The sequence below is a fragment of the Anopheles ziemanni genome, chromosome 2 (assembly GCF_943734765.1).
Source record: "Anopheles ziemanni chromosome 2, idAnoZiCoDA_A2_x.2, whole genome shotgun sequence".
Classification (NCBI taxonomy): domain Eukaryota; kingdom Metazoa; phylum Arthropoda; class Insecta; order Diptera; family Culicidae; genus Anopheles; species Anopheles ziemanni.
In genome coordinates this window covers 68,423,157-68,432,966 of record NC_080705.1, presented here as the reverse complement: position 1 = coordinate 68,432,966, position 9,810 = coordinate 68,423,157, and the positions used below count along the sequence as shown (strand labels likewise).

General features: G+C 52.1%; 2 protein-coding genes across 2 annotated transcripts; both read right to left on the bottom strand.

Annotated features, from left to right (window-relative positions):
* Window positions 1–1,168: 1,168 nt before the first annotated feature.
* On the bottom strand, window positions 1,169–1,837 carry LOC131294180 (ras-interacting protein RIP3-like). The gene has a single exon (XM_058322224.1). It carries the CDS (start codon window positions 1,835–1,837, stop codon window positions 1,169–1,171), a length of 669 nt encoding a protein of 222 aa, XP_058178207.1.
* A 183-nt stretch (window positions 1,838–2,020) lies between these two features.
* LOC131285695 (POU domain protein CF1A) lies at window positions 2,021–3,484 on the bottom strand. Its single transcript, XM_058314554.1, has one exon. It carries the CDS (start codon window positions 3,482–3,484, stop codon window positions 2,021–2,023), a length of 1,464 nt encoding a protein of 487 aa, XP_058170537.1.
* Window positions 3,485–9,810: the final 6,326 nt, after the last annotated feature.

The following is a 9,810-nucleotide window of genomic DNA, read 5'->3' as shown; positions in this document are numbered from 1 at the left end:
TTCAAAGCTACATTCACTGAGCAGAACTATGTTCACGATTCACGGTTTCGGCAACCAGTTATTCTCAGTTCGGCGAAGACGTAAATTTTCCACAAACCAATCACACACCATACGAGTTCCTGAAGTGGGGGAAAACGAAGCAAACATCTTCCTCTCGGCGACACAAAAATCCCACAATCTAAAAGAAAACCCCCCTTTTCCTCGTTTCGTTCGATAAGCGGTGTCCGGAAATATTTAAAAATTAAAAGAACAAACAAAAATACCGAACCAATCGTGTGGTGTTTCGTTTTTCAATTCGTTCCTCTCAAACTGTGACATCCGAGGAGGAACGTGTTTAATAAATTTTTCCGATTTTCTCATTCCTCTCGCCAACATTTTCTCGCCCTTACGCATTCAACATTATATATCCACTTATTTGCTACTATTATTCCTCCCGCGCCCAATTATTCCTACACTTTTCTGCAGTATCTCGAGCCGTTGAGCTTATCTGTTTCTTTGTGTTTGTGATTTTATCCTTTCTTGTTTCTGTTCATGCTTAAATTCTCGACCGTCTCTACTTTCTTTCGTTTATTCTAGCATCTTTCTGGAGCGTCTGAGGTTTTCTCTTCTCGTTGGTATGTACAAATCCATCTGGAGGATCAAACGTGTACATCACAATCACACGTTATCATCACAAAACCGCGTACACACACACACTCACGCACCCATACGTACGTTGACACTTGACCCACGGGGTCCTGGCGAACACATACGCGCACTCTCGTGAACGTGGACGTGCGCTTCCCTATTTTCCTGACTTGAACTTGATCGAATGTGATCGGACCGTTTTCTGCCCCCTCGGTGTTTTGTTTTCTTCTCCCCCTCGTACAACAATTTCCCACCCCCTTAGCTACTTAGCTTAGTACCCTAGTAATAACCCTAAACGTAAGCTCTCGACCTTCCCGCCCGTTCCTTAACCGCGACACACCGAGTGTACTTTGAGACTAATATTAGATTCCTAACTCTTGCGTTGTCCGCGCGTGTTTTTCTTTGTCTGGTTTGACGGTTTGTTTTTTTGTTGGAAGCTGTTGCTTCGACCTGTCAATTTGATCGCGGTTCTACCTGTTTGTTTGTTTGTTTGTTTGCTTGTTTGCTTTTTGCTTCGTTTCGGTTTCGTTTGTGTGTTTCTTTAAATGTAACGTGCACCAGTTGCTGTTCCGGTTGGTCCGAACTGCAGAGTCCATTCCTGCAGGAGTCGTCTTGTGTGTAGCTGCTGCTGATGGTGAGCGTGCTGCTGCTGAGCATGCTGCTGAGCCTGCTGCTGAGCCTGTTGCTGTGCATGGGCCAGCTGCTGCTGCTGCTGCTGATGGTGATGAAGCTGCTGAGCTTGCTGCTGCTGCTGCTGCTGTTGTTGCTGTTGCTGCTGCACTTGCTGCTGCTGCTGACTGCGCTGATGGTCTATGTACATTTGCGCTGCTAGTGCCGACGAAGCGGACGACGCCGATGAGCTCGTTGGAGCGGGTGACGTCGATGTCGCCGGCACTGAAGACGACTGTGGTGGCGGCTGCTGTCCCTGTTGTCCCTGTTGTCCCTGCTGCTGCTGCTGCTGCTGCTGCGGCTGCTGGGACGGGCCTCCTTCGCCGTTAGCCGCCTGTGAGGCAGTGGCGGCCGATGCGGCGGCTGAAGATCCCGACCCCGAGTCAGGGGGTGACGCGGACGACTGAGACACCTGCGTGATGCTGCTTCCTCCCGCCGACCCGTACACCGCTCCGTGCCCTCCGACCATCGCGGCTGCGGCGGCTGCTGCAGCGGCTGCCGCTGCCGCCGCCGCCTGATGAGCCGTCTGCAAGCCGACCATCGCGCCCGGATGGTGCGCGTGCGGATGGTGCGGATGATGGTGCGGGTGATGGTGATGTGGATGGTGCGGGTGATGATGCGGGTGGTGGATCGGCGTGAAGAAGGCCGCCTGGGCTGCCGCGGCGGCCGCCTGAGCCGCCGCCGCCGTTGCAGCCGCCGCCGTGGACTCCTGGTGCTCTGATTGCTAGTGGGCCGTCAGCTGATGGTGGCCGCCGACGGTCGCGCCCATACCCTGCGGGCTGAGCATCGGCGGGCTGTGGCTGTGACTGTGCGCCCCCATCGGGCTGCCGTGCATGTCGTGGTGAGGATGGTAACCGCCGTGCCCGCCATGATGGCCACCACCGTGGCCCATGTGACCCGGTGGCATGCCGTCCATCATGTCGCCCCCCATCGTGTTCGGGGGCGTCATGCGCTTCTCCTTCTGCCGCCGATTGCAGAACCACACCCGCACGACCTCCTTCTCCAGCTGCAAACTGTCGGCGAGCGACGAGATCTCCTGCGCCGACGGCTTCGGCTGCTTGTGGAAGTGCTGCTCGAGCGCCCCCTTCACCGACACCTCGATGCTGGTGCGCTTTTTCCGCTTCCGGCCCTGGGCCGCGATCTTGTCGATGCTGGTCGGCGAGCCGGTGGTCGAGTCGGCCTCCTCCAGCCACTTCTGCAGCAGCGGCTTCAGCTTGCACATGTTTTTGAAGCTCAGCTGGAGCGCCTCGAACCGGCAGATGGTCGTCTGCGAGAACACGTTGCCGTACAGCGTCCCGAGCGCCAGCCCCACGTCCGCCTGCGTGAACCCGAGCTTGATCCGGCGCTGCTTGAACTGCTTCGCGAACGCTTCCAGGTCGTCGGACGTCGGCGTGTCCTCCTCGCCGGCGCTCACATCCCGGTCGCCCTGCAGGTGATGGTGATGATGGTGATGGTGATGGTGCGGCGGCAGATGCAGCTGCGGGGACTCGCCCCGCAGCGAGGGATGCAGCGACGGGGTCGCCGCCGCACTTTGGTGATGCGCAGGGTGATGGTGGCTGGCCGGGTGATGCAGCATGCCGTTCATGGCCGCGGCTGCATGCGCGTGGTACTGCAGGGGAGAACCGGTACCGGTGGCGTAGTGCGAGCCGGCGTGCACCGGCGCATGCCACCCGTGTGGCGATCCCATCCCACCGCCTCCTCCTCCGCCTCCACCCGGTCCGCCCCCGGGGCCGGCACCGCCCGCCTGCTGGCTGGCGGCCCGGGCCTGCTGCGTCAGGTGCATCTCCTGCTTCACGTCCGCCGGATGCGGGTGTGTGTGGGCCGGGTGGGAGTGGGCGGCGGCCGCGGCGGCATGCAGCGTCCAGGGGTCACTGGGCTGCAGGGCGGCCCACGGATTGCCCCCGAGCCCGCCCGTCACCGAGCCCAGGCCGGCCGGGTTGGGCGAAGGACTCGAGGGCACGGTGATGCCGCCATGATGGTGATTCGCTGCCGCCGCCACAGCCGCCGCAGCCGCCTGATGGTGGTGATGGTGGTGATGGTGGTGCATGTACTTCATCTCGTTCGCATCGGCGGCACTGCGCGGCGACGAGGTGTGATGGTAGCCGCCTCCGCCGCCGCCGCCACCACCGCCGCCCAGCGCCATGTCGAGTTCGCCGGCGCCGGGCGAGATGTACGCGGTGGCGGCCATCCCCACCGCCCGCGGGCTGCTCAGCCCTTCCACGCTGGCGGGGTAGGGCTCCAAATTTGGGCTCACTTTTCCTATCTTCCACGAGAACGGGTTCCAGCCAACATCAATGCCGAGGCCTCCGCCACCGCCGACGCCGCCACCGCCGCCACCGTTTATCCTTTGGTGATCGATGGTTTCTCCGTTACCGAACCGGCGGCACTACGAGCCTCTCCCCTCCTTCCTTCTCCTCCTCCTCCGCCTCCGCCTCCTTCCCTGCCTACTGAACCGATGACTCGCTATTGCTTCCTAGCCGCCCCGGGGCCACCGCACGGCACGCACGGCACCGACAGCACAGGGCCGATAAGAAAGCCGCCAACGCGCGATCACGAAAGCGGCCGGCGCTTTCGCGATTGATGCCGCTTCTTTGCCGCTTACGCTTCAACAAGTTCCGAAACAACTCGAACTCGCCGTCCCTCACAGCACAACCTGACAGCTGTGCGATGATGCTCCTACTTCAAATCTCCCTACGCACGCAACCTCTCTCTCTCTCTTTCCAGCTCCCGCTCTTTCTCTTTCTCGCCTTGTTAGCCACCTCTTAGTAGTCACCGTGCAGGAATCTACTATCAACGCTTCACTTGGCCTGCTACGATGGGGAGATGATATAGGCTCACACACTACGCTCACACTCTTGCTCTCCGGCGCTCGACTTTTTCTTCTTCTATCCTACGTTTGACGTTTCGAGAGAACACTCATTCACTCTGCGGGCCAGCAGGGGTTTTGCTTCACAACCGAAAACGCCAGCCTTTTCTTCGTTACTTTTTTTTTAGTAGTCACCAAAATCGATCGATGTGCGGCCTCGAAAAACAAACACACCGACAATGTGTATCACAACGAAATAACAAAACTAGCAACAACAAAAAAAACACACACGAACACACACCGCTGCGGCCTTCTCGCTCCGTCGCTGGTGCGTTTCACAATTTCACGGTAAAACGCTTCGTTCGATCGATGACGTTCGCCAAATTGGAAAGCTCTTGAGCTTTGGGGGAAAACTCTTCCGGGAACTCTTCTACTGGTTTTGCAAGGATCACGTCAACCGATACGCGCTATGTTCTTGTTTTGGGCTCGTTTTCTTCTGGCTCGATGAATGAAACCAAAAAATTCTGAATCCTCTCGCTTTCTCTCTGCGGTGCACGATTTCCTCTCTGGCTCCGAGATTATCGGTTATGGAAAATGTGCCTGGTTTGCTTCCTTTCTTTTTGCCAGCTGTATCGAAATTTTATGCAAATTTCCTCGCACAACCGGTGGCTCCGGCACCGGCGAAGATTATTCAAATTAATTACACCACCACACTTTCGAAGGCTCCCGCTCCCTTGCTCTTCCGGGTTCGGTGTTTTTTCGGTCGATCATCTGTGGCGGATTGATGATGTTGTGTTTGGTCGGATGCTGATGATGATCAGTTTATCTCGTTCATCGAAAATGCGTGCTTGGTCTTCTGGCCCCGGTAGGGGTAAACATTCATCATTGCACACACTATCACTCAGGTAGTCAGGGAATCGCCGGCAGTATCAAGGCCATAAAGAGGGCCAATAATCGGTGTATCTTTTATGGTTAGAAATATTCTAAGCTCCCAAAAGAATAGCACACAAAATAAGCTGAACCGAAATTCGCGCAAACTCACACACTCACACACACACAATTGCTCTGTAGAGCGCACTTTGCTGCGTGTACGTTTTGCTTCCGGTGGCGTTAGGACGAACCTGTCATCAGCGTCGCGCCAAGAAGCGGTACCATCCTCATCCGGCACTTGGGATGTCGGTAACGTAATTGTGCCCCAGGTCACCGAATTCCCGCAGCGCTACACTGCATGGCCGACCGATGCGAACCTCGAGCCAGTCGTATTTACGTATCGTTTGTTGGGCGAGCGGAGGCAACGCAATTCGAGATTCACCTTCACCGACACCTGCCCAGGCTCACGACAGTCCACTGTTAGTATATTTTCTTACTCTCCCTCCACCAGGGCAGGTCACTGCGAAACGCTTCCAAAGCGAGTGTTTTGGAACGCTTGCTTGTACTACTTCGCGATCGCGAACACACAGAACACACGTAGAACACACCTCGCGGGGGATGACGTCGTCCGCTCGGGAGCGATCTCGATTGGCGTAAAAAAACCGGAAAGCAAACCGATTCCACACGCACAACACACTAACTGTCACCGGTGAACACCGCTGCTCTGCTGACAAGACACGGGCGCCAAACGGCCTGCGGACAGGAGTGAAATTAATAAATATACCGATTTATTGTACGCACAATCGAGGCGATCTACGTGCAAACGCTCCGAATTATAGAAGTTGACTAAACAATATATTCAAGTATTCATCGCTCTCAGAGCCACTGGCAGCATTCGGGTCCGCTGGTGCCGCGGAGTTCGTGCCACGTTCGGCTCGCGTTCGGCTATTTCATCTTCACCAAGGGTTGATGTTGAAGCGGTTGACGGGAGCGACCCTGTTGTCTCGCTCACCACCCTTTGTTGCCCTATGCTTGCGGTGACATAGCCCTTCTTACTCACTCCTCCGTACGGTACGACACAGCAGCGACGAAAGCCACGCCTCTCCCGGTAAAGGCGTGTTTGTTGTCCATATTCCGAGAAGTGATCTGTTTTGCGACGCTCAAAGCGACCATTTTGTGACTCACAACAACTTCTTTTCAAACTTTCGTGCGAGCTGTGTATCGACGCGTGAAATGCGTAAGTGTGCGTAAAAAACTGCGAGTGTATGCGTGATATTTGCGGATGTGTTAGTGACTCACACATAAAACGGAGCGCTGTGATTGGCTGTTGCGAACCGGTAGGTTACCGATTCGGAACCGGTATTTACCGATGGCTAACTCCAATATTGATCGCGCGAAGGTCATGGAACCGGTGGTGAAAGGTCAGTGCGTGGTGTGTGCGTTCCTCAAGTGGTGAATTAACCAGACCGCCTCGGTTTCGTTTGTGCCGCTCGAAGTAAGCGCAAACGCCAATTGCACGTAGCGTGGAGGAGGAAAAATTTCACTCGTCGAGTGCTGCGAAAGGAACGTTTCGGTGTGCTTTGTGATGGCGGAAATAGTGAAAAATTTGCTGAACGGATGAACAAAACTTCCCCGGTCGTAATTTCAATAGTGCAATAGCGGAAAAGTGGTGAAAAAAACAGATATAAGAAAACTGCAATGTTGACAAACTATTTTTTAACTAAACTTTTACTAACACCGTCGGCATTAAGGTTCTTAAAAACAACAATTGAAGCAGCTCTTATATTATTTTCTTATGAAAGCAACTGTATTTGGGATCAGGAACATAAGCCGTAGTATCAACTTTTTACAAATATGACTCAATTCAGGTAATTTAAAAGATGTTTCTAGAGGTTTAGCTGGCTCAAAAGTTTTCATTATTTTGTAATAGCTGCTTTAACTTAAATAAGTTTTCTATTGTTGAGCAATATTTCATAACAAGTATGAGTTAAAACTAAATTAATCAATTGTTCATTTTAAGTTCATAATAAAATTTTATAAAACCCTAACTCAAATAACTCTTGATAATGATCAAAACACAGCTAGAAAGAAAAACACTTGCTTCGTAACGCGAGAAGACTTCAAGTTCAATGTGTACGAATTGAATTTCGTTTTGTTCAACACAACCAGCACCTTTTTCTTCTCGATCTGTCGCGAACCCGAAAGCGAACAAACATGCACCGAAACCCCAAAACCCGCCAAAAAAAAAAGTAAGCCAACACGCTGAGGGAACATCGTTTACGGTAGCAAAAACCTTAAATGTCTCATTTAATTGCGAAACTTTCAACAAAACCGTCGGATACAGGGTGTCACATTCTTCTAAGCTCTCCGCTGCACAACATGCTCATCCCTCTCGCGTCCCACCGTCACCTTCCAAGCCACATTTGTGGTTGTGGTCTTGCATCATTATGCCCTACCCCGCCCCCGTGCCTTCGGCCCGTCCGTGGCCATCAGCTCCATAATGGCCCTCATCAATGACCCCGCCGCGGTCCCCCGGCTTCGTTGCCAACAGTCGGCAACACCGGACCTTAAAGTCGTCCCCAAGCGCCCAAAAAAGCACATGGAATTAGACTTCTGTGTCGGTTGTCCTTGTTTTCGTTCTTTTTTTTTCGTTTTGCTCATCTACCGGTTGATGCAGTGGTGGTTCAATCGCGTCTGCACTGAAAATTTTGCGTGGGCCATCGCAGGGGACTTGTCAAGGGCCTGGTGGATGGGGGACGATAAAATTATCTTAAACTTTGTGCATAAATCTTGCACCCCCGAAGGTGGCCGGAAAAAGCCAGGACAGGGCGGAGGACCGCTTCCTCCGGTCGGCGGCTGATGAGGAGGTCCAGTTCGGGGTGTGTGTCTGACACCCACAGACTGGTAGCTGGGGTAAACGAGGGAGAAGTCGCTATAAAATCCCTTGCCCTTGATCTGTCACCGGGTGCTGGAAACCCGGGGTACGGAAGCGGGAAGCGAAGAGAGCGAGAGAGGGAGAGTCACAACTAAATTAAACAACCATTTTTCACCTAATTCGCGCCAACAACCTGAAAACCCGGCCCAGGAAATGCTGCTGCCATCGTTTTGTGTTTTGCCACAGTAGAGATAAACGCTTTAAGGAAAACACACTGAAAACAAAGACGAGACCGAACCCTGCTTTGGTGGTTTTAGATGCCAGACAGGACGCGTCTCGTTGACAGGATGCGCGGTTGATAGGAACGGTTTTGCATGGCTTCCGGATGGGCCGGGCATACTCCCGGCAAGGGAGCGAAGAGAGCCGTCGACCTAAAACACACTTCACCGGTGGAGGCAAACATCGAAAATCGATTTATTCCCTACGCTATTCAGTATCCTTTCTTTGTTCCGATGCCAGCAGAATCCTGTGGCCAAAAAGTGTGCGTCCAAACAAACTACCGATTGCAAACGTATCGCAAACGTTTCGAAATCGTTTGACAGAAGGAGTAAAATATTAGAGATTTATGGTCGAAACATATCTCGAACCGCAAGGGGTACTTTAAAGTAAACGAAATTAACGAATAAACACAAACAAACGAAACTAATTCAGTGACAACCTATCGGCTAATGAGTTACGGCCAGGGTTTTAAGCCCCCGAGTCGTTTTGGTTCAGTCAATTTCCCAAATGGAGAAGACAGTCTCCTAAACCCACTCGGACCGGGACCAGGGTTGGTGGCTGTGTTTTATTTTATTTCCTTTTATTATGGTGTCTCCTGCTTCGTCCCGTCTAAATTAATCTACCCCATGCTCATCTGCATACGGCTTAGCTACTGCTACTGCAAATTATTTCGTCAACCGTCGTCCGGGCAGGTCGTTCTCTCTTCGGTTGCCGGGGTTTTTCGCTCGGTAAGGTGTCACCGATGTGTAAGAAATCGCAAAGCATCGTTTTCTTTAGTTGTGTTTTTTTCTTTTTTAACTTTGAGCACCCAAACAAGACCAAATCGCGAAAGGACTCGTGCAGAACCCGCACGCACGCAGACAAATGCGGATCAGTAGAAGCAGCGCTGGAAATAATGTTCCCGAGAGATAAATGGCCAATCATTACCGACGTCATTAAATAAACGGCTACCAAAGGCATTAAAATAATAAAGTGACTCCCGCGCTACCGAAACGGGTTGGTCGGGGACTGTGGGAGGGGGATTTTCTGAAGCCTTTTCTAAACCTTTTTTTTTTTTTGACACTTTTTGACCAAGAGAAAACGGTTCTTTTTAGTGTTTTGTTCGTTTCCCGCAGCCACAACTATTGCATATGCAGTTTGTATAAAAAAAAATCACTCCAACTACAAATCTTCCTTGTTGACTCTAGCGCAGTTCCTACTTCTTTCTGTTCTTTCTGGCCAAAGAAAAGTTTTCCCAACTTTCTTCAGGAACCTTTCTCGAAGACGGTGGGAGCAACAGAACTTATTCGTAGCCCGGTAGCTTCATCGACTCCCGGCACGGCATCGGAAAGCGTGTCAAAAAGATAAACACCCGAATAGGCCCTAGCAAATGGCGTTTCATTTGTTGGGGCCATGTTTTCGTCCGAGGGTTTCATTACCGAGGGCGATTTATTACAGTTTCAAGTGAAGCTAAATATGCTCTTAAAAGAATGGTCTCTTTTATGTAGTACAAATTTACCGAATTAGTTTAATATACCTTTCCCGAGCTGCGGAACGAACGGGAAACTCTGTTTTGTTTACCACATTCCCTATTTATCCCGGCTGTATTTCATTCACAAACACAAACCCCTTCAACGAGGTGCAACAACTTCTACCCAGAATTTCCTTAAATTTGCCTCCTTCTATGCGTAACCTATCGGCCCAT